Source organism: Diuraphis noxia, unplaced genomic scaffold (genome assembly GCF_037042655.1).
Source record: "Diuraphis noxia isolate RWA-SAM2 unplaced genomic scaffold, SU_Dnox_SAM2 contig0003, whole genome shotgun sequence".
In the NCBI taxonomy this organism is placed as follows: domain Eukaryota; kingdom Metazoa; phylum Arthropoda; class Insecta; order Hemiptera; family Aphididae; genus Diuraphis; species Diuraphis noxia.
Genome location: NW_028301713.1, coordinates 47,391,852 through 47,416,882, shown reverse-complemented (window position 1 = coordinate 47,416,882; position 25,031 = coordinate 47,391,852). Strand labels below are relative to the sequence as shown.

Genomic DNA, 25,031 nt, shown 5'->3' with positions numbered 1-25,031 from the left:
TTAATGTTGTTTAAAAAAATGATCAAACAATCCCAATAAATAGAAATCATTCGGGGAACCTTTTATAAAGGTACCTTTGTATTTGTTCTGGTCAATTACACCACCCAAGCCCGTTCCAAATTCAGTATACGTTTCGATTTTCTTTAATGGTTGTTTTCTTTCTTTATTTGATGGTTTACGTGTAAACTGACCATTGTTTATTTTACTTTGCATCTATATAATATTTAAATACATAGATAAATATATAAATATAAATAATTTTATCCAATACTGAAATACCTGTATTTAATAATATTTTTTATTTGATACATTTAATTCGAAGTTATACTAAGAAAAATTTGAAAAGTAACTGCAATATACATAGGTACTTAATATATTATTCTTAATGGAAATTAAACAAAAATACTAATTTAATTAAACCTCGAAATATTTTAAAAGCTAAAATTTATAATAAAAATTACGTTAAGTATGTGACGGTAAATATTTGTAGATATTATAATAACTACAAAGTTGAATTGTACTAAAATGTATCTATTATCTTTTAATCATTTTGAGACAATTAAATAAATATTATAGAAAAATATAGATTTATGTAGACCAGCGGTTCTCAACCTGTGGTACGCGGAAAATCTACCTTTATAAAAAAAATTTACTGACAAAATTCTATACATATATAACATAAACGTATACACTATAATACATTATTAGTAAGCAAAAAAATGGTCAGGTGGTACATAAACTTTTTCAAATTGTGTAGGTGGTACGTGACTGTAAAAAGGTTGAGAACCGCTGATGTAGATGATTATTTTGAATAATTCTTTACAGGTGATTTAAAATTAATAATTAATAATGATATTATCACTGAACTTACAGATTGTCGTTTATTTTTTGATTCATTGTTCTTTACATTTTTAAATGTCTTTAATAATTCTTTTCTATGATTAAAATTTGCCAAGGCTATTTTTTTGCGATCTGTATTTTCTGCGTCTTTGATTTTTTGCTTATGCATTATTAAATCATTGTGTACGAAGGATAAAAATCGTCTGTACTCATTGTATTCATTTAAACTACAAATCACATGATTGTCTTTAGTAATGAGTCCTTGCTTTTGTAGAAATTTTTTATTAATTGAAGAGTTAAGCCAGTATTTTAAATGCGGATCATGTAATGGGTTATATCTGTGCGATATTTTATGCGGATCGTTTAACACAAAACTTAATTTAGTATCTACTTGCAAAGGATTCTTTCCCATAGGTCCTCTATGAAAGATAATTGGACCAGATGGACTGTTCCCGTGATACATTGGAATTTTTTCGTCCAATTTTCTGTATCTCCATGATGGAAGAGAGTTTTTAATTGGTTGACAATAGGGTCTTGGTACAGTGTCTCTGAATTTTGATATGGCTGTTGGACGACGGAGAGTCAGCAATGTTGTTCGATCACAATTTTTAGTGGCTCTCCATTTTTTGTTGAATATTGGTAAAGGTTTTTCTTGAGTTCCGCAAAACATTGTAATTTATTTCTGGTAAAGTAAATAAAAAAATAATATTTTGGCGAGTTAACAGATATTTGGTTGCTATATAAAAATAATTACAAATTTAAAAGAAGCTTGACGATCACGCGCCCTAGTGGCCGTTTTTCATTAGGGCTACAAAGAATGCTTTCCCGCGTAAAATAATTTCAAATACTTTTACACTTGTTATAAATAGACCTGTTTCACAGCTACTCGTACGGTACGCATTCGTATCGTATATTCTTACGTGTGGCTATGAAACGGGCCTTTACTATAGAGACATAACATTTTATATTTTTGTAATACACGTATTTATTAATTTATTATTACATTATTAAACATAAAATAATAATAATAGCATTTAAAATATTTGCAATATTGTTTTCGAATTTTAATAATAATTATAAAATTCTACTCATCGTCGTCGCTCGAACTGCTGTCATATGTATAAATTGTTAAAATAATCGGCTCTAATATTTCGTCCCTCAGTCCTGCTTTATAGAAATCTTCTTCTTAAATGTTCATGCAATGTTCTCCACATTTTACCCAATCATCAGCTGCAGTTACCGCGTCAATTTCTTTATGGACAAGTGCCTCAACATCAGCAATTTTAATTATTAATTTTTTTTTAGCCACTCTCCCTTTAAATTGTGCCCAAATTAATTCTATGGGATTAACTGACAGTTGTAAGGTGGAAGTCTTATCACTTCATGTTCCATTTGGTGCATGTGCCAATTGATCCAACTTATACATTTTTCCACGTGGCATCGCAAGTTTGACTTTCGTCCGTAATTCATCAAGAGTTTCTACGGGAGAAAAGACTAAATATTTTTCGCACAATTCTTGTTGAACATCCATCTTTCTACTATTTGACTTCGGGACTTCGGGTAGTCCTCGAGTAATACAGAATGATATGACGCGTTATTCATAACATTAACGCTGGGCTCTTCCAAGTTCATTAACATTTGCAAATACCAATTTTCAAAGATTGCGGCATTCATCTGTGAATGGTAATCTTTGGTATTGCCAGAGTTATAATGAAAAATTAATTTTGCATCTTTGACAAAACCAAAGGATTCAAAGGAAGGAGACCCAGCGTGACAAATTAAAAGGCGACTGCCTTTCCCTGTAAGTACTTTTAAGCCCTCTGTATTTTTCGTGGTTTTGCCAAATATATCCTCGAGTATGATTTTGGTTCATCCAGGTCTCGCCTAAATAAATTATTGGCCGAGTATCACCATTTATACGAAGCTCGTTCATTCTTAGTAAACATTTTACGCGCGCTGCTACTATGCCCGACCGTTCCATTAGAAATTTGCGACCGTCATTACACCTTTTATATTTAAAATTCAGTTTTTTCAAAATGATTTTTACTGATGATTTCGACCCCCGGTAATCAGCTTTTCTCGCAATGCTATTAAAAATACTTATACATACTCAAATGTTAGAAATTATCCCTTGTCATAAAAGCTGTGGACCACCCTTCTGACCACTTCACTGTCGAAATCGTCAAGATCAGTGTCAGGTTTGTTACGACTGTAACGTTTTCTAGGTGATTGAAATTTTATATCTATATAGAACTCCCGACACCTAACTCTTCTTCAACACCAAGAGATATAGTTTTGCTTTCCTTACAAATTATCTGTACAGTAGACCGATTTACCCCACAAGCATCAGCCGTACGCTATTGACATAGTCAGAAAAAATTTGCCACTACCGGTTGGTCTTCTTTATACTGGCCAACATTTTAAAATAATTGTACACGTTGTAAATAGTTTTTTTTAGAATGTATATCTGGCCTGATTAGCATTTCAATTGAACAATATACACACACAAATAATGAAAACCCGCAAAAAAACAAAAATGTACAAATAAACAGCAAGAAATTCGTAACAAAATCAGTTCAAATTATAACAACCAGCACACACAAAATACATGTTACACGAAGCAAAGAGTTCTAGTGACTAACATAGAGATCATACAGCAGATAAACCATGGTTTAATGGTTAGAGGTTTGTATTAAAATCTACAGGTGTTCGGCATGCAACGGTCACACAATAAAATATTAGCTACATAATATAATTATTAATATGCCTAGTAAAAATACATATTTTACAGGCCATATTATAGCAGGTAAAATAATCGTAATTTCTCTTTACTAACCACACTTAACTACAAACAAGCTTTTTGCATGAACCAAAAAAAAAAGTTTCGATTAAAAATCACACGAGTTTAAAAATTATATTTAGTTATTAACCAAAACTTGATACGATAAATCATAAAATGTTATGTTATATGTATTTAACACATGCTGCAGCTCGTATAATGTAACAAAATGTTGTTCCCCCAATTGTCTGAATCAAAAAATATAAGCCCAACCAACCTACAAAAATAGCTGTACCGCACTACTGCCTGAACCTGTAATATTTCGTTAAGGAATAATGTTTTTTTATCTTCTGGATTTAACATTTATATAAAACATAGGCACTACATAGCAATATTATAGCTTGCTTTTTCCAAAACAATCATCTATATTGGCTACATAGATATATTTTTATGTCATTTTTAAATTGGAATACCTAATAACTGTACCGCCTTTTCTCTAAGACAACTGGGAGAGTTTTCAGGCATAGTTCTTGTAGTAGGTACGATATCGTCTCCGACGCATCCTTCGCTCCAAGCCGAGTAAGTGTCTCGTGTATAATAATCTCATACACAAACATGTCTGAAATTGGCAGAAACTTCGGAGTTGTACTATCTCATGCGTGAACATACATTTTATTACTGGCACTTAAGTTGGTAATTTAATATGATGTTTCGTAAACGGTAGGCATTTAATTATTTTAATTAAACGCATCTTTTGAAAAGTTCGAATATTTTTTTTCGCGCAATACAATGTCATGTTATGCTTATGCTTACCTACTGAAATTAAAAAAAAGAAAGTATTTTCATAGACACTTTTTAATTTATTAGTCGTACATAACTTACGTGCAACGAAGTGCATGTGTTTCGTAAGCTACCCATCATATTGTATGCATATAATGTTAATTGTTAAATACTTATATACTTGCTTAGATATATTAATTATTATTTATTTTGCTGTAATTTTTAATATAGAATATCTTATTTTATTTTTGTTTATTTTTCAATATGATAATGTGTCATTGGTCCGCAGTGAATAATTTAGTGTGAGGGTTTGCCCTATTGCCCACCTTAATTTATTTAACACAATATATTAGATACCTATAGTAAATAAAATATAATATACCGGTTTCATAATAAAGATAAATATTTTAAAACTTGAAACGTTTAATTAAGTTCCTACTAAAAATCGTGAACAATTGAGGAAAAGTTATGCAGATTATAATAATTATTTATTATTATCCAATACTTATTAAGTTTAATTATAGACCAATACAATTCTCGTTAAACGTTAACCGAATTGTAAACACAATTGTGGATTGTAAACTTCAAACATTGTTTTGTAATAATTATAATAGTTTGAACAATAATCGAAATTAACCTAGGTTTACATAATAATAATATTTAGGTGAATATTGTATTATGCTTTGAAACCTGTAAAAAATAAAATACATTATGAAATAGTAAGTAGGTACTCCGGTACTCGTGATGAAACTGGTAATTAAGCGAATAGTATCTATATCATACAATTAATAAACAGCAATACTAAGCAATAGTATATGTTTGGATGGCCGTGTTATTCTAAAACCATAGACTTAAAAGTACTGAACACTTCCCGAATATTTATCAAACCAATAGTTGATATTAAACGTTGGTTATCCTTATCCTGGATACAAAGCCCAAATAAAATCGTATAGTAAGTGAGTTGATTCCCGAAACCTACTTTATGTATGAGCTGATTCCTGGCCTCCTGGGTCATTAAGAGGTATGTACTAGTTGATCCTCTATTGTTTTAAATCAATAAACTGCACGACCGTAATGAGTTCGCTGTCAATTTTTTGAGAGAAGTATTGTCATGGTATTCTGGTAATTTCATTACCAATTTTTAAAAACAATATGTTATACATTTTTACCAAATTAATAAATTTTTTTAATAATAATTTTTACGTATTATATTTTTTTACTGATCATTTTTTATTAGAAACTAAAAAGAACAACTTTTTTGAGAAACTCGTTAGCCAAACTCCTCGTAGTGTTTATTGGGTTACGCTAATAGGTAGAATACATATATATATATATATATATATATATATATATATATATATATATATGACTAAATATTGAAAAAAATATTTAATGACCCGGAATTATCTCGTACGCAGCCACTAAAATATTCGGTCTATAGACAAACACAGCGATGAACATGGAATAGTTCCAATGGTATAGTAATGTCGACTGAAAATTTGTTACCAGATTTATGACGACCAAGATATAACGATATAATAAAAAATATATAAGGATAATATCGGACACCCAAAGAAGTGGAAAATTTTAGTTTCCCTGTTATTATTTTTTACGGTGCATCCGAATTGCATGCTAAAAAAATAAAAATTAATTGGAACGTTCAAATTCTAAGCCATCTCTTAGAGAGGTCTGTCTGAATTTTATGCTGTATGCTGTGTATAATTTTGATCTAAAATAACTACTTTATTATAATTTAACTTATTTTTCCACTAAAAGAACGGTTTTTTTTTAGACGTTAAGAGTATTGAATATCAAAATATATTTTATTTATAGATGCGGTAGCAACAGCAACTATAGTCTAGGCACCTACGCTTAGGTCTTAGCATACAAAAAATAACAATATAGCAGCTGCTGGCTCATATAGTATACTATGAATTTATGATAATATAGAAAACTAAAATATTAATTTTAGGATCGTAAAAATATGGTTTGGGTTTGGTCCACGCATATGTGCCTAAAAATATATTATGATAATATAATATATCAGTAATGACTAACGAGTAACGAGTAGTTCAGGGGCGTAGCTAGGATTTTTTTTTGGGTAGGCCCACTATAAAACTTTTACTCACCCGACGGTAATTGGGACTTTTTCTGATTTTTTTTATTAGCCTACCGTAATTTCGAAGTTTTCAATGATTATTCTTATCAATAAATGAATAATTAATTACTTAAAAATTAAAACAAATTGAACCAAAAAAGAAGCATAGGGAACATATAGTTTCAAAAGATGCAATTTTTATTTAATAGTACCTAAATACTGATATTTTTACAAAATACAACTATAAATATTAATTTATATACTCGTAAAGTTGTGACTAATAATATACTTATTGTTAATTTATAATATATTTTCAAAGTAAAAATTCTAACCTTCTTTTCTTCATAACAGCAAACTCGTCAATAACAGGTGATGGATTATCCATAAATTGTCCACTTATTTCTCTTTCTATGGAAAGTAATGTCAAATCATTTAGTCTAGAACTTTTCATAGTTGATCTGAGGTATGTTTTCACTCTTCTCATTGTTGAAAAGCTTCTTTCAGCTGAAGCACTAGATACAGGAATTACAACAATAAGTTCAATTACTTTTTTTAATTCTTCAAATCCAACTTTATAACTTTGTACTTGATTCAACAATTCAAAAAGACCAGAACTAGATGAAAATAATGTTTTCCCTAATGCACATTGATATTTTAGTTTACTGAGAAATTCATCAGACCGACAAAATGGAAAAGTTTTTGCAAAATTACATATTGTTTCACAGTCTAAAAATGCTTTTGAAGTTTGGTCTAATACACCTAAAACTGCATAAAATTCACCATTTTCATCAAATCGCTTGTTCATTTTAACACATATGACATCTAAAATATTATAAAATATTATTTTAAGTTCAGTTTTTTTTTCATTATTTGAAAAAATACGTCTTTTACCAGTAGTAGAAGTTATGTAATAATCTGTCATTCTACTTGGGCCTTGAGACATCCTATTTGAGGAAACATCATTATTTGATGGTGTAGATACGTTTGCATTTTGCGCAATTATCAATGACTGTTTATATAATTCATAGAAATTTTTATCCTCACGTAAATCCAAAATTTGTTTTTTTGTTGCCTTAATTAACATAGTGCACTGTCATATATTTAAAGTAGATGACTGTAAGTTAATTGAAAGACAGTTTACGATGTTTAATAATTCATTTAAACAAACAAGTATGACAATAACTTCAAACTTGGCAAACTGTAAAATCAATCCCTTTGCCTCTCGTTTTTTAGAACTTTCTTTAAATGTATTAAGAACTTTTAAAATACTACCAAAATGAGTTTTGAAAAATTGTATACTTTTATATTTTGAGACCCATCTAGTATCACAGTGCTGTGGGATTTTGAAATTTGTTTCTTTGAAAAAAGCATGATGACGAAGAGTAGATACTGATTGAAATGCAAAAACAGCTTCTAATAAGCCTATTATTTCGCCTACTTCTTGAACATTTTGTGTAACATTAACAAGAACTAGATTTAGCCTGTGATCATGGCAATGTATATATGGGCATGGATTTTTTGCTAAAGTTCTTATTTTTGTTTGAACACTTGAAAATTCTCCCGGCATAACTGAAGCACCATCATATGATTGACTAACACATTTACTAATGTCTAAACCTGTGTTATTTAAAAATAATATCAATCCGTTACACAACGCTTGGGCATTTAATTCATTTAATCCTAAAAATCTTTCTTTTATTTTTAAATCGTGTACATATCTTATACAAACGCTAATTTGTTCAATTTTCGATTCATCTCTAGCCTCATCAACAATTAAACTAAAAATATTACTCCCAAGATTAACTTCTTTTACTATTTTATGTAATGTAAGATTCGATGCAGCTTTAATTAAATCATTTTGTATATCAGGTGACGTATATTTACTATTTTTTGGTAATGATTTAAAATTAGTTTTAAAATTATAATTTTCTAATGAAAGTAATTTAATCATTTCTAAAAAATTACCTTCGTTTACGTCATGACAAGCCCAATTTGGATTATCTGTATCTTCGGTAGAATTGATTTTTTTATGTTCTCGTATTCCGATGTCTTGTCGAGAACAATACAAAATACATCGTATTATACTTGTTAATGTTTCTCTATTTTTTATAATTTGGTCCTTAACTTGTTGGTTAATTTGAGATGAAACTGAGCCGGTTTTTTTTGTTGACAGCCATGAGTTGTATTTTATTAAAGCATTTTTATGCGAACTAGTATTTTCATGTTTTTTTGTCAGGTTACTAATATTTTTCCAATAAGAATATCCACGATTAATTAAAGCATCTTTTTCAGTATGAGACTGAGAAACCGTTAGGTGAGGAGGAAAATGACGGCAGTAATAACAAAAAACGGCATTTAGTGTAATTGAATATTCCAACCAAGGATGTTTACTATACCAACTGCTTTGAAAACATCGATGTTTTCCGGAAATAACTGTACGAGGAAAATTAATAACAGGTTGTACGGCACTTTCATCACAAATTGAACTTAAATCAAGAACGTTCAATTTAAAAAGTTCATCGGAATTTGTTTGTTTCGAATCTGGTTTTATTGATCCAATTACTGTAGTAGATGTACAAGGAAAATCAATTTTCGACGGATCCAAAACACTTGAAACATTTTCAGTGACATCATTTGATTTCAGTTTATTAGGAATCAAAAACCGTTTCATAAAATTTATTAAATGTACACTGTAACGACAACGACCATTCGGGATTGCAAATCGCACAATACTAATAATATTAGCGGTAGATACTTGGTAAATACTTTAAATGTTTATGAGTTTAATCGTGAAACTAAATTTCCAACAAAACTTTACTTATCTTAAGAATTTTGTAAGCAACGATTTTATCGATTACCTATTTTTCAATATTATTTTTACTTATCGACTAGTGCGATAGTCCTAATGATATTTTAATGACGTCGCCGTCTTGATACAAACAAATTATTATAGTGTTATAATAATATTATACTGTTGTAAAAACGTGTATAAGTGTCTGATATATTATTTTTAATATTATTGGTATTTTTTTTTGAGAAAACCTGGGTAGTACCAGGCCTACCTACTGGCTACGCCCCTGGAGTAGTTATGTGCTGATAACATATGTACCGATGTACTAACTCCAAGACAGTCCCTAAAATATTCAAATTCTGATCTAACCTTCCAGATCCTGAAACAAACATTGTGATAAAAAAAAAAGATTGGCTTTTGGTGAACAAAATACTTTTTTAACATTTTTAAATAATACTAAAAATGTTCACTGCAATTGAAATTATTATTATATTTGCAGGTTAATTATTTTTATTTTTATATTTGACAATTATTTGTATATGAATAATATTGATATTATGTATTTACAATAAATAATTTTATTTAAATAAAGTATAGAACCTCTACTAAACAAATTTAAAGGTTTTTTAAAAAAAATTGTGAAATAGAGTTTTTGTTGAAAAAAAAAGATTTTTGTTTATATAAAACTCATTTTAAGTGTAAAAAATGTATGAAAATAATAATACATAATTCAGTAAATAAATAAAAATGAATTTAAATTATCTATATTAAATACGTAAATTAAAGTTTTTTTTATTCTTTGTAGTCGAAGAACTTACTGATATCCTGTATTAATACATATTGTTATTTTAAAATTTTATAGAATATTATTATAAAGGTTTAATGTGAATAACACACTTTTAAATTTCGTACTACACAAAGCGTGTCGTACTACATACAATGTTAGGGACTTTCCAACGTTCCAAGAACCTATAAACTTTATACTTTAAAACTTTGGTCAGTGGACACATACGTCACACCAATAAACTTATTTATATTTTATGCGTCAAGCATCTTTCCGTATTGCCGAAGATCTGGTTGCCGAGAGGTTACAATCACACCAAGTTATTTATATCATTGTTGCTGCGGTAATCACACGACTAGCGGGCGGGGCGCCATGTGACGTCACCGTCCGCCCGCCTGCCCAGCAGTCTAGTCCGTCTACCCTTCTCCACCACCACTGCACCGTTCCCCACTGTACTACTGTAGCGCGCGTAAAAACAGTCCGTAACTTGTGTGTCGGCGCTTCCCCCCGTCGGCTTTTGTTGTCCGTCTGGTTTCCCGCCATCTACTAAAAAACATCGTCTTTCGTGCAATCGTGCGTGTACCTACCATCAACGTTTTGTTTTCCTTCGTTCATAATCCATCGCTCATATTTGTTTACAGATGCGATATTCACGTACAGTAATTAAATAGTAACAACAGCACCAACGATCCATAATCAGACCGTGCTCGGCGTTTGGTGTGCATCGCGTCGTCATCACCGCTACCGATCCGTATATTGTATTCGAGTTCGTCGTGGTTCGGTGTTACAATAACTCGCCAATTACAGTGTTTATACGCATAACATAATAATTGCCACTTGTTAGTTATTACACGCCCTGCAATAGTTATGCTCTCCTCGTCGTACCCGTAGTAGGTATAAATTATTCTGGTTACTGGCAGATACGGACACTCCGCTTGTCTTATTGCGGCAGTGACAGAAGCTCGTCGTCGCCATGGGTGTACCCGTGGGAACAAACGTCTTGGACGAAGACATCTACAACAGCAAGTTCTTGGATCTGTGCAAAGGCTTAAATTTGGACAAGAATGCTGCCAGCCGTGCATGGGAAACCTATCTGGCCGTCAAGGAGAACTATTCTTTGGACGTATGCATCTGCTTATACATCTTATCTACTTAGTGTAACCTTTTCTCCCATTTGTTGTAATTACAAAGTGATTTTGTGTGCTATAGGGTGATCCAAGTCATTGGTTGGCTTGTGCTATATATGTGGCGTGTCGTAATGTCACTGAACATACAGTTGGAGACAGCGAAACATTGATCGAAGGCAATTTAGTTAGCTTAACACGACTTCTCCGTTTGTGCAATATTAGGTAACTTTATTTAAAAGGCTGATAAAATTGTTCAAATCATTTTATGCAATGTTTGTTTGTTGTTCCTTTTCCTTAGTCTTATACACTTTATTGGAAAAAGCAAAAAATGGGCAGATATGATCAATATGCCTCCAGAATTACGCCGTAAAATAGATAAATTGGAAAAAAACTTTGCTGTTTCAATGGTTATATTTAAAAAATTCCAACCAATCTTTGGAGCTATGTTTAACAATACCAAAGATGAACAAACAAAAACTCGTTGTTCTAAAAAGCAAAAGTATGCTCATTACCTACTTTAATAATTTATCAATAATTTCTATGTATTATAACACAATATATATATATTTAATTATTTCATCATTTTTTTCAGGGTGACATGTTCAGCTTCTAAACTTTTTGAGTTTTGTTGGACATTGTTTGTTGTTGCTAAATCTGAATTTCCAGATTTGAGTGAAAATTTGGTCAACTCTTATCATTTGCTATTAGCTTGTTGTGATTATGTGTACACAAATATTCTTATAGCTGATTTAAGAGACTTATTGAATAAATCCTTTGGAGGTAAATATTTTTGGGTTATAAATATTAAGTTTTGTAGAATATGAATAATAATTAAATATTTTTTTCAGGCCTACCCCAGGATTTTGAATCTACTTCTTATGTTTTACCTTCAAAACCTATTTGTATAATTGATTATTTATGTCAAAAATATGATGGTATAACTACCGATGCAAAAGTGATAAAAGAGTACTTTTGGAAGACAAATCTAAAAAAATTAATTGAAAGAAAAGTAAATATTATTGATTTTTTGTTAATTTCTAAAACTTTAAAAATTTATTTTTACTATTTTTCAGGTATTAAAAGGAGATTCCGAATTAAATTTACTTTTAGATGCTGTTAACTTTGACTTCAATTATAAGGCGATCAATAAACGATATGAACAATATGTCTTGAGTGTTGGGGAATTTGATGAACGAATATTCCTTTGTAAGAAATGATACTTATGCAATTGTTTAATATTTTAATATAATTATCTTACTGTTTTCTGTCATTTCTGTAATTACTATATTTCTAAATTTGCTGAAGATTTTTATTTAATAGGCTATTATTAATGACTAATGTTTTTAAATTATAGCCCACATGTCTTTCCAACCCATTATTCTTAGTAGGTACACAGTTAATTATTTATAAAACTTCTCTATATTTGGATATAGTTAAACAATATCTTGGGTAGATGCATAGGATAAAGGTAAGTTCTCATTAAATAACAATAATTTTGTATTCCTCAAATAGTTTAACAAATGAAACTTACAATATTTAGAAATATAGTTATCTATAGTATTCTTAAAAACAACAAAAATCAAAATATGAATATTGAATAAATGCATTATTATAAAGAAAAATGTAGGTATAATACCTTAAAGTTACAACATAAAGTCAAATAATAAAAATAATAATATATTATTGGTCTTCAAACCTTCCAAATATCCTTCTTATTTTTTTTGTTGCTAGCGATTCTTTAAAATAACTCAAAAATCATAAAAAGGCAATTTCACATGAATGAGTTTCACCTGTTATGCTAAAGAAAAAATATATTGTAATAAAATATCCTTTTAAACAGATGCCAATAATTCTACTATTGTTGTTAACTTTAATGTTTGAGTAAATTTTTCCATTCTCAAACCAAAATCTCATGACTTAGAAATCTAGGGTTTTATTTAAATTTAAATACTAAAGTAGGAAAGTTATAACTAAATTATTTCAACCATCTCCGCATCATTCTTCCTAAATATTATTATTTTTCGGGCAACTGTATCTATTGACTTCCTTAATTAATTATCCAATATAATATTTGAAACCAAATTTAAATTTGTCCTTAAAGCTTAGTAGAAAACAACTTGCATTTAAAAATTAATATGAATATCAAATATGCTTTGAGAAGTGTTATCCAATTATTATAGCAGACTGTACAATTCTCATAAGATAGGTATTTTGATAGAGAGCACTTCTATGTTCTAATTTACCTAAGTTAATTTTTTATTTGGTAATTTTAACATTGTTGTATTATATTGTAAATATTTTTGTTTTATAGCTGAAAACGCTAATGTTGAAATTGGAGCATCAAATGAATGTACAACAGAAGATTTAGCTAAAGAAATGAAAAACAAAAAAGTATTTACATTGATTATAATGACTTAGGTTAATTAATAATTATATAATTGATATATTTTAGAACAATTTATTTAATCAACAAACACCACTTACGGGACGAAATCATTTAAAACCAAAAATTGACTTATCTGATGAAAGTGTACCTGTGAAAAATGCTTCTGAAATGGTATTCAAAATACAATCTATTTTAGCAGATTGCTCACCTTATCCGTCCGACAAATTATACACTTTGCTAAAGTAAACTATATATTAAAATGTAAAATAATAAAATTCATTAACATATTTTTATTTCAACAGGTCATGTTCAGCAACTTTGAAAAGCGAAATTGAAGATCTAATTAATATGTTAGGCATTAAATTCTGTTCTCAATATTGTCAAGTAGATCATAATTCTGCGTTGCATAATGATTTTGCTGAAAAAAGATTGGTTATGGCCAAGACATGGTTTTACAAGTTGTTTGAAAATATTATTGCCAAAGAGGCAAAAAATCCTAAATATGATATTAAAGTGTGTATTGCATTATATAGTAATTTATTTTGCAGAAAACTTATATATTATATTCTTTCTCATTTACATTTTTTAGAATTTAATTTGTCATGCTGTATTTCACGAGACTCTTTTTGCATGCTGCTTAGAAATGGTAATCTTTGCTTATAATTCACAACGTGCATTTCCATGGGTACTTAATGCTCTTCAAATCCATCCTTACCATTTCTATAAAGTAATTGAAGTAATTGTTCGTGTTGAAGATAAACTACCTCGTGATATGATCAAACATTTGAATAGAGTATGTTTTTACATGTATAATTTATATGTAATTTTTATTATTTTATTATGATAAATGTTCAATATTTTCTCTCATTTCTAATGTTTTTTAGGTTGAAGAACAAGTTTTGGATAGTTTATCATGGCAGTCTGAAAGTCCTTTATGGGATTTAATTAATAGAAACAATAAGCTCATTCCACACTATGATGAAATTGCTTTGGTTTCTGTAGTTGGCGGGGCACCAGTGTCCAGTTTGAATCACAAGATTGAAAATAATCGTTTTGCACATAAAGGTAAGTTTCTTGATATGACTATAATATTAACTTTATCATTGTGTGGTTCAAATACATTTTCATAATGTTTTACATTTATAGATAGTCCAGTTTCTGATAGATTTATTTCTCCAGCACCTGGCCAACCAAATATTAAAATGGGCAAACAAATAACTGTGAATGAAAATAGACAATACTATTCAGTTACATCAAAGAATAATGGTGTTTCATTACCTACTGTAACTGGTCCATTAAAAAAAATTGGTACTTTAGGATTGTTTTTCAGAAAGGTTAGATATTTTCTTAGTTTAAAAAACCACTTATAATCATGAAAATATTTTTACTTACGTATCAGAAGTTATAGCTTTTAATTTATTATTTATATTGATTATGAATCTAACCTTCCCCTCCTCAGTTTTTTTTCCACCCAACCATTAGTTTATTATTAAACTTAATTTATTAATATAAATAATTAATAAATTAATGTTATGTTAAACAAAGTGGTTGTATATTTATTACACATGTAAAAGTAAATAACGTCTAGAATAAATTTTATTTGCAGTCTTACTCTTCTTGTGTCTAATTTACATTTTGGTAATTTCAGTTTTATAATTTGGCTTCAGTACGCATGCAAGATTTGTGTTATCAATTGAGTATAAATGATGAAGATTTAATGCGAAAGATTTGGACATGTTTTGAACATGTTATTATTGAGCATACAGATATGATGCGTGATAGACATTTAGATCAGATATTGATGTGTACCATTTACATTATTTGTCGAGTAAGATAAATTTATTTTGCTGTAAATATTGGTTATCATTTTAATGAATTGTTCTAGGTGGTCAACTTAAATTTGTCTTTTCAAGCAATCATGAAATGTTATCGAACTCAACCACAATCTGCGTCACACATATACAGAAGTGTTTTAATTACTCCTCGCAATCCTAGTCAAGGTAATCTAAATATTCATTTTGCTCTATTATTTTTTAACTTATGAATATAATTCTTATAGTTAAGAGAGTGAGAACGACTAGTATTTAATAGTTATATACCTTTTTTTTAAAATTTTTTAACCGACGACGTTGCGGGAATTGTTTTTGCATTGTTTCCGCGGCGCCACCAATAGTTATATACCCAAATCTACCAAGTTCAATATTGTAACTCCATGTCTTTCTGTTCATCATTACAAATTAAATTTTTTTTGTTTACATTTTTAAAACTAAATAGACATATGTTTAATTCAGTTAAAATATAAATTGATTTTGTTTGTAGAACATACAGAAAATGAAGGAGCACGGCGAGATACTGAACAACGTATCGATCTTATTAAATTTTATAACACTATATTTGTTCAAATAGTTCGAGATAATGCTTTAAAATATTCAAGTAACAGCAGTGTAAGTTAACAGTTTTTTTATTTTGATCTTTAAACTTTTAGAATAGTAAATATTTTTATTCATTATTTTATTGATTAGAATGATAATCTCACTCTATCTCCTTTACCTGCTACTAAGACACAGTTGCAATCACCTACTACACGACGAGTCAATGATCGATTACCAATATTCATTCGTAAATTGGAAGCCCAAGCTAGTCCAATAAAATCACCAATCAGGCCATTGAGTTACTGTATAAATCAGAGTCCTAAAAAAGTAAGTAAATTCATTATAAATAACATGAATATAAATTTTAATTATAAATTGTTGGTGGATCGAATTGGTCAAGCCTCTTTGGATAGTTATAGTTTAACATGAGTTTCATTAACATACCCCATATTCACAATAATATGCTTTTTTAAGGGGTTTAATGTTTGTCATTTAGAAAATCTATATAAACAGCTCAAAAATTGTCAAAATAATAACATTGCATCATGTCTTAAAAAGTTAGAAATGCATTATTCTGTAAACATTTGTTGAACATTTTAAAGTCTACACTCTAAGACTTGTTTGTTTTTCCTAATAATTTCAAAAAATACTGCGAGATTTCAATTTTGATACCCTTAGGTACAATCTTGATCCAATTATTCACAAGAACCTCTCTCAAAGTTGATTATCAACAAATGAAAATAAGGGTTTTCTACCTAATTAAAAAAAAAAAAAAACAATTATATACAAAGAATTAATAACTAGGTTATGATATGATATTATATTTATTTATTGTTATTTGATGTATTATATGATTTTGCTTCTTAGGATCTAGAAAATATAAATATGATAACGATGCGAGCAATTGCTAAGAAAAGAAATATTTCTGATGGCCACCATGATGGGCCAATTGCAAAACAAAAAACTCCTTCTCCTCCTGTTATAACCAAACGATTACAGGGTCTATTAGAGGAAAGAATGGAACATAATACTGATAAGTAACATATTTAGTATATTATGTTCATCTTCAATTTTCTATCTTGTGAATTTTTACTTAAGTGTTAAATGATAAATTAACAAATTATATTATATAACTGTGAATCAGTTGATAAAAACTAACATTTTAATTTTAACCTTTGTGTCCTTATAATTCTTTTAGGTTTTGTATAGTCTAATACTAATTCATGAAAATTGTTTTTCCATTTTATTAATTAACGAAATGTGTTTATTTGTTTCAATTTAAAAATCTGACATTAAGTAAATAAATAATAATTAAAATTAGTTTTAAATGCAGGGCACAATGTTATGAATATTTTTGGCTGAGTAATAATTAAAAAAAAATTGCTAATTTTATAATTTATTTAAGCCTATATATTAGTATTAATTTAATACATCATTTTGTTTTGAAAACATCTCAATTTTTCATTAAAACTGGTTTGATACTCTGGATCTCATTCTCATTTTATATTTCTTGTTATTTACAATGTTTTTTTTAAATCTTTATTTTTCATCTTTTACTAAAATCCTTATTTGTATTAGTTAATTAATTAAGACATGTTAAATATTATTTTCCTAGACCATTTATTTGAGGTTTTATCCAAACCACGTTTATTGCTTATTCGTCACTTTAGAGATGTATAGCCTTAACATAATAATATTTTTTTAGTATTTATATTTTGAATTTTATTTATTAACAAACACCTTTTTATTAAATGTTAACTTTACTATTAAAATTTAATTTTAAAATTATTTAGTGTATTTAAATATTATTTTATGAATGAATCTAAATGTTTGTGGAGGTGCAATTAGAACAATAGATTAAAATATTACTAAAGTTATGTATTCACAAGAATTAAAAAATTTTAAAGTGTTTCCATCACTAAAAGAATTTATGTAATATGTATAGAATGATATAATAGTATAATTGTTTAGTTTTAAATTAAAGTTTTTCATTTTAGTTCATTAATTTCTGTATATTATAATATTATTAACTTTTATTAGTTACTAATAATAAGTATAATAGATTAAAGTAATTTTATAAGTTATGATAACACAACATGATTAGTGGCATTTATTTTTTATTGCATGTATAATTACTTTAAGAAATAATTTGAAATAAAATAAAATTTTTTTTTATCAATTTCTTTATAACTATGAATTATACAAATTATTAAATGATGTATTAGTAATTTTGAAAATCAAAATCAAATATTCATTTTTAAACAACTATTTGGTATTTTGTTTCTTATTTGATAATTCATAATTAGATATCTATAACCTATATATTTTAATTTTAATATAATCTTTAAAACAGAATTAACATATTTTGTACTATTTTTAGTCCCTAGTTATTTTTGTGCTTGTTTTCGAAATACATAGTTACTTATTAATTTCTATATAATTCTTTATGAGTGTATTTAAAATTATCATTACTATTTTTTTAATACATAATACATTTAACTTTTAAAACATTATAATTATACTATTTTAGTTGTTCTTGACATCAAATTAAGAAATTTCATAATATATGTTCTAACTGAACCTTACTAAAATTACTTTTGAGAGATTGTAGTAAATGTTTATTTTATCATTAATAATATTTTGATATACAGTTAAATTTTTAATGAACATTTTCAATATACAACCTTATGTTGATCCATTTAAAAAAGAATAGACAAATAAATAAATGTTTTACTTCAAAAAATCATCCAATTTGCAAGTTTTAAATTTAAAAAAATATACTTATTTGTCCAAAATATAACTTTTTTTCTTGGCGAATTTTGTTTCTTTGTTTCTTGTAACTTTATCTTTTATACATTTTAGATAATATCATTATTCATGGTATAAAAATAAGAAAAATTAACATCAGAGTATTGGTTTCACCTTTATATGTGTCTTGTCTTTTTTTTTTTTGTATAAATTGTATTGATCGATTTTAAAACAAATTATAAGTACATTGTAGGTATCATGATTAATATTTAATTTTCAAAATTAAATATTTTAAATTATTAAGTCGATTAATATAAACACTTTACAACTTAAAAATAAATGTTTGGTGATATGATTTTACGTTTTAGGCTTAGAAATTACAATAATATTTTATAGTTATTTTTTTTCATCAACTTATTCATAATATTTATTATTTTATTTATTTTTAAAAATTGTTGATTACATTATTAATAGATTATACATTGTACAATTATTTGTCTTGAGAGTTATTTTTAATTATTTAATAATTAGTTTTAGTCACATTATGTAACTATGATATTATATTATTCAACAATTCAACATTGTCTCTCTTTTTATTAATTTATTGAAAATGCAATTTATCTATATTATTTAAGTTAAGGTTGTTTTGATTTTATGACTGTGACCATTAAATTATAATTATATTTCATTACACAAGCTTTTATTTTCGTGTGTATTGAACTTAGTTTTTGATTGTGTGCTAATATATTTTACAGATTTACTGTTAAAAACTGTCTTTTTATTTCCAACTCATCAGATGACCTAAATTAGACTAAGCTTCACTGATACATTTAATTTATTATTTATATGTGGCTTAGTATACACTTAGTCTATATTTTCAATAATTATACCTTTATTGATATGTCACAAATTTATTTACTGAGACTTCGGTTTATAATTCATGTTTCTTTTTAAAAATGTAACATTAAACTAAAAATATAAGAATATTTCATTATGGTATTGGGATGTTTTTTTAAAAAATATTGATCATTTAAAAAACTAATAGCGGTTAACAATATTATTAAATATTATAAGCAGTTGTACCATATACTAGTATCACCACGTTTAGTTTTACCTCTATCCGTTCATGGTAATATGATAAAAAAATTGTATAATAGTAGAATAATCATATTAAAAATTCGCCCTTCCAACCCAATAACACTTCGTGATAAAGACAATATGTACCAAAAAACTGTTAACACAGTCATAGAATATATAATTAATGATTATTTATGTAATCAAAAGACTTCAACTTAGTCTTGTGACCATTTTTTATGTGCTCAAAATGTTTAAAACACTGTCTTGGCGTCTGCACTAAATTACTAATTACAACCCATACCAGTTCTAAAGAAAACGCATAATACGTGGCTCGATCTCCATGTCAATCCGTTAGCCATCCAATTACATCGGGGTATCAGACATCTCTCCATTCGTCTGAAATTATTTGGCTTACTTTAAGATTTAAATTTTAAATTAAGCGTAGATTAGGATAGAAAATTGTTTACACGATCCCTACTTCATTGAGAAACTGCATCATCGTGTAAAGGATATTAATATATTATAATATAAAATTTTTATATTATATATACACCAGGGCCGGCCCAAGGTATTTTGACGCCCCGGGCAATTTTTTGAAAGGCGCCCTAAATTAAATGCTCCATAATACATTTAATACTTTTTATACTTACCTACATATTTTGTTTACAATTCTTATATATTTAATGAATTGGTAAAGGACGGCAAAACTTATTTGGATATAATTTATAGACGTATCGGCTGTAACACATAATTTTTTGGTTTTCCCGAGATAATGATTATATTATATCATTGTATATTATTTTTTAATTATTTGTAATATAATGATAAAAACTGGAAAGTGGAGTAAAATCTATAAAAAAAAAAATATATATAACAGAATATTCCGTCATGGATAATTTAGTCATTTAGCTATATTATTGTCAATTTGAATAAATATTACGCCAAAATTTATAAAATATTCGTATATTAAAAGCGCCACGGACAACCGCCCGGTTCGCCCGTATCTTGGGCCGGCACTGATATACACATAATAGTTCATAGACTTATAATATATAAGTATATTATAAGTCTATGTAATAGTTATATAATATTATTGGTATGATAGCAGCGACAATAATTTCAAATAACTCTACGTTGTCGTTCCTTCTTACACGCGTGTTTCTGTGTTGTATAACGTGTGGTATATTCAGTAGGGTACCGATAGGGCGGCATGATGATGGACAGCAAGCTAAGGGCCCATTACTGTAGAGAACCCTTCAAAAGATGTCACAAATCAAAAGAATAGATCACCATTATAATAAAACTTAAACATGATTAAACATAATATGATGGTCTTTTACATATTATATTCTTGTACGATTAAATTATAAAAATAATAAATTTATTGTCGAGAATAATGACTGACACGATTATATTTTATAGATTATTTTATCTGTTAACAGTGTTTGACTTTTTGACATTGGCGAAATTAAAATAGCTGTGAAATAGTTAGGCTAGTGAGGACCCAGAGGGAGAATTGTGAGAGTTATCCCCTCTTCCCTGTTGACAATAAATATATCATAATTTTTCATTCATTATTAAAAACTAAGACCGTAAATATGTTTTCAATTTAAATGCCTCATTCGTACACAGATTCTGAATCCACCCTTGCGGTTAGGTTATAGCTCGGGTAATTTCAAACTTTGGGGGTGGTTCCCGATGTAAAAATGAATATCCTTAGTGCATTATGGAGGTCAAAAGTTAACATTTTCCAACAGTTTTCAAAAAAATCGAAAAAGAACAACGAAAAAATGACAGTTAAAAACGGGAATTTTTACGCAAAACCAGTTTTCGACCAAATCGATTTTTTTATATGGTTGTAATTCAAAAACTAATCATTGTAAATACTTGAAATTTTCACCAAATGTTTATGTTAGTGATATCTATATACAGTTTAATTTTCAAAAATGTTGACTTTTTTTGAGTTATTTATAGACCGCTGAAATTTTTTGAGAATTTTTTTTTGAAGTGCGGGTAAAGAAATGTTGGACGACCAAAAAAACTTGAAAATTTAATGGTTGAAGGTTCCTTATGAGTTGTTCTTATTATATAATATTTTGTAGCTAAAAAAAATTAAAAATCGTAAGTCACAATTTTTTTTTATAAGCGTTTATAGTTCACATTTTTACGAAATCTGTCGAAAACGCGAAAATTTGCAAGTAATTTTGAAGTTGAAAAATCATAACATTTTTTGTGTTAATAACTAAAGATTAAAAATACAACATTAAGTTTTCGATAAGTTTTCCTTCAAGTAGTTATAGAGAAAACACGAAGCATCATTATTGGAATCATGTTAAGTGCATTTGAATTTTAAATTTTTACGAAATAGCGTAGCAATAACGGTTTATCCTCAAACGATTTTAAATATTTGTTATTATTCAAAAAGTATAAGTCGTGGATACTTGAAAATTTTACCAGTTATTTAGATTGGCATTTTTTATACATTATTTAATTTTCAAAATATTTTGACTTTTTTTGAGATATTTATAAACAACTGACATTTTCAATTTTTCTGAAAATTTTTTTTTTAAGTGTCGATAAAATTTTTTTGGCCCAATCAAAATACTTGAAAATTTAATACAAAGTTCCTCATAAGATATTCTTATAGTGATTAAAAAATTTTAAGAATACATAGGCACAATTTTTTTTTATTAGCATTTGAAGTTTAAATATTGACAGAAATTCGTCAAAACCATGAATATTTGCAAATTATTTTGAAGCTTAAAAATCATAAAATTTTTGGTGTTTATAACTAAGGATTAAAAATACAACACCAAGTTTTCCATAAGTTTTCCATTAAGCAGCTGTAGAGAAAACTCGAAGCATCATTATAGGAAAAATTTTAAGTGCGTTTGAATTAAACATTTTTACGAAATAGCGTAACGATAACGATTTATCCCCAAACTGGGAATATGTATATCTATGATAATATAAGGTATTATGAATTATGATAACTACATGCAATGTTTTTGAAAAATTGATTAACCATGCCTTATGCAAAATGCGTCCCAATTGAAAAATAAAATATTTGTTTCAAAATATAATATAATATGACAATATTTAAATATAATATATTATCCTAGACTGTCAAATCATCTCCATTCAGAATCGTTTTTCGTATACAGTGATACCTATCAATGCATTCAAATTTAACCTACCCTAGTCAGAGGTCCACCCCAGCCCCTAATATACAGCAGAGCGACATCCACTTACCCGCTTTTTTTTAAATAGGTGATTTGGATGACTATACTTGGACAGTTGTTGAGGTATTTATTGTAGTGCAAGTCAACTGTAATTAATTTTGCACTAGATATATTAGTACCAAATGTTTTCTTGAATTTATCATGAAATAAATTATGAATACTCGGTAGTTATATTATATAGGTACATAAGAAAAGTTTAGATTTTTTAATACGTAAATTTGTGTAGACTATGCATTATCGTAGTACTCATACACGGTATACTTATTCAGTTGATATTTGATAAATTAAAATTGTCTGTACATATTTTGAATTTATTTAACTGCTTTACCACTGTATATATAAATATATATTGTATATTTAATATATTATCGTTTGTGCGAAAACAATATAACATCTTATAATATTATACGTTTACAGGTGGTATACAAAAACTAGCTGATAAGCGTGTGCAAAGTTATTATCATATACATAGTTTTTAGTTGTAAATCTTTTGATCATCATCATGAACTATAATAAGATATAGTTCATAGAATTTATGATTAGAACTTGAATTTTTTGTAATTTTTTTTATGAAAACATTGAGTATCGATAAGAAATTAAAATATATTTTTTAGATTTCGTTTTTAAGTTTTGGTGAATTATTTTCTTGTATTGAGTTGGGTATATTTAAAAATACCTGTATAGAGTATCCTGCGAAAGAAATTTGTGCACGCCTATGGCTGACAGTAGGGGTACTTTAGGAGTGAGACACTTAAGTAAACTTTACTGCAGTTATCCTCTCAGCAAGTCTGTTAACCCTTCACGATTGTATACATGTCTATACCTATGTCCTATACTATATTATATTATACAATACTACTAGCTATACAATACAGTAATATATATATACGTAGTTGTATACTATATTTCATGATTTATTGTTATATTTACCTATTATTATTATTGGTGGATATTTACTATAAATTCGCTTTTTTTTCATTGTATTTTTCTGTACCCACTCAATATAACTGTTGTTTAAAAACATACAAAATAAATCGAATTATTGTATTAGAATTCATGGTTTAAAGTTTAAATAAATATACAGTTAGGTAATTTTAATAATTGCAGGTATATCGTTTATTTTGTATGATAGAAATATTGCCGACTCTAATAAATGCTATAGTATGCAATTATTATATAAGTTTATGTATGCAGTGAGTGTACATTGTCCAAAGAATGACGTATGCTATTTATACGCATTGCATGTTTTAAATACAATGCTATCCTATATAGTACTCTACGGATCTCTTTCTATTATAAACCCTTTGAGCTATTCTAATGGTAATCAATAAATTATGTGAAATGTTACGTATTATAGGAGTTTACCAATCCACAAAAATGGCTCTAAATCCTACTCTAACTATAAACCATAAAAAGTTCAAGCCCGTTTAGCGGGTAGACACTTAAATTTCATACAACACATCTATATATAATATGTATACAACCTAATGGAGTTTTTTTTCCGTATATAGTAAAGATTATTACGTTATTATTATTATTCCTCTATATCATATTATATATAATTTAACCTATGCTGCCAAGTGTTGATCATGAAATTCCACTGATCACTGGTCAGTGGTCACTGTAGGCACCTCGTCTACACACTGCTCATTAGTCATTAAACGTTAAACGTACCCATAAGGCCTTATGGTTAGGTACATCTCGCCATCATTCAAATGCGTAAACTAAGGATGCCCGGCTCGTTGAAAAACGATTTAGTAAGTTCACTGTAATAATTAATATGAATATTTACAACCCTTTCTGAACCTTCTTATAAATTAACAATCAGCTAAGTATATAATGTGTTGTAGTCACTTAGTGAAACCGATCCCTACATGACATGGAACACGAAAATATTTTATGAAATCGTTACACAAATTATTATTCGATATGGTGTAACCTTTTTCATATCATATATACTTTTGATTATTATAAAATAAGACATAATTAGTTAATAATACTTATAAA

General features: G+C 27.8%; 3 protein-coding genes across 4 annotated transcripts; 1 reads left to right on the top strand and 2 right to left on the bottom strand.

Moving 5' to 3' along the window:
• LOC107168987 (uncharacterized) lies at positions 1-1,510 on the bottom strand. The gene is made up of 2 exons (XM_015518561.2): positions 872-1,510; positions 1-213 (listed from the first exon to the last, which is right to left on the bottom strand). The coding sequence occupies exons 1-2, from the start codon at positions 1,508-1,510 to the stop codon at positions 1-3; spliced, it is 852 nt and encodes a 283-aa protein (XP_015374047.2).
• A 5,270-nt stretch (positions 1,511-6,780) lies between these two features.
• LOC107168984 (uncharacterized) lies at positions 6,781-9,270 on the bottom strand. 2 transcript variants are annotated; one of them, XM_089223817.1, is made up of 2 exons: positions 8,463-9,270; positions 6,781-7,009 (listed from the first exon to the last, which is right to left on the bottom strand). In XM_089223817.1, the coding sequence occupies exons 1-2, from the start codon at positions 9,166-9,168 to the stop codon at positions 6,978-6,980; spliced, it is 738 nt and encodes a 245-aa protein (XP_089079943.1). In that variant the 5' UTR covers positions 9,169-9,270; the 3' UTR covers positions 6,781-6,977. The 2 variants fall into 2 exon arrangements, with proteins under 2 accessions (XP_089079943.1, XP_089079944.1); XM_089223818.1 differs by lacking the exon at positions 6,781-7,009 and adding an exon at positions 7,420-7,569.
• A 1,275-nt stretch (positions 9,271-10,545) lies between these two features.
• Positions 10,546-19,475, top strand: LOC107168985 (retinoblastoma-like protein 1). The gene is made up of 17 exons (XM_089223824.1): positions 10,546-11,195; positions 11,282-11,421; positions 11,498-11,698; positions 11,792-11,979; positions 12,048-12,208; positions 12,273-12,405; positions 13,511-13,590; positions 13,652-13,827; positions 13,888-14,098; positions 14,175-14,378; positions 14,470-14,650; positions 14,732-14,919; positions 15,234-15,413; positions 15,471-15,585; positions 15,905-16,029; positions 16,108-16,284; positions 16,825-19,475. The coding sequence occupies exons 1-17, from the start codon at positions 11,046-11,048 to the stop codon at positions 16,996-16,998; spliced, it is 2,784 nt and encodes a 927-aa protein (XP_089079950.1). The 5' UTR covers positions 10,546-11,045; the 3' UTR covers positions 16,999-19,475.
• The last annotated feature ends 5,556 nt before the right edge of the window (positions 19,476-25,031 follow it).

What these genes read in the sequence shown, in the direction of transcription:
- LOC107168987 (XM_015518561.2), bottom strand. Translation starts at nt 1,510, where the DNA reads ATGTTTTGCGGAACTCAAGAAAAACCTTTACCAATATTCAACAAAAAA. An exon ending in CAAAAAATAAACGACAATCT is followed by an intron (nt 214 to 871) that starts GTAAGTTCAGTG and finishes AATATTATATAG; the next exon opens with ATGCAAAGTAAAATAAACAA.
- LOC107168984 (XM_089223817.1), bottom strand. Translation starts at nt 9,168, where the DNA reads ATGAAACGGTTTTTGATTCCTAATAAACTGAAATCAAATGATGTCACT. An exon ending in TTGTCATGACGTAAACGAAG is followed by an intron (nt 7,010 to 8,462) that starts GTAATTTTTTAG and finishes TCCTGTATCTAG; the next exon opens with TGCTTCAGCTGAAAGAAGCT.
- LOC107168985 (XM_089223824.1), top strand. Translation starts at nt 11,046, where the DNA reads ATGGGTGTACCCGTGGGAACAAACGTCTTGGACGAAGACATCTACAAC. An exon ending in AAATTATACACTTTGCTAAA is followed by an intron (nt 13,828 to 13,887) that starts GTAAACTATATA and finishes TTATTTCAACAG; the next exon opens with GTCATGTTCAGCAACTTTGA. An exon ending in TAAATCAGAGTCCTAAAAAA is followed by an intron (nt 16,285 to 16,824) that starts GTAAGTAAATTC and finishes TTTGCTTCTTAG; the next exon opens with GATCTAGAAAATATAAATAT.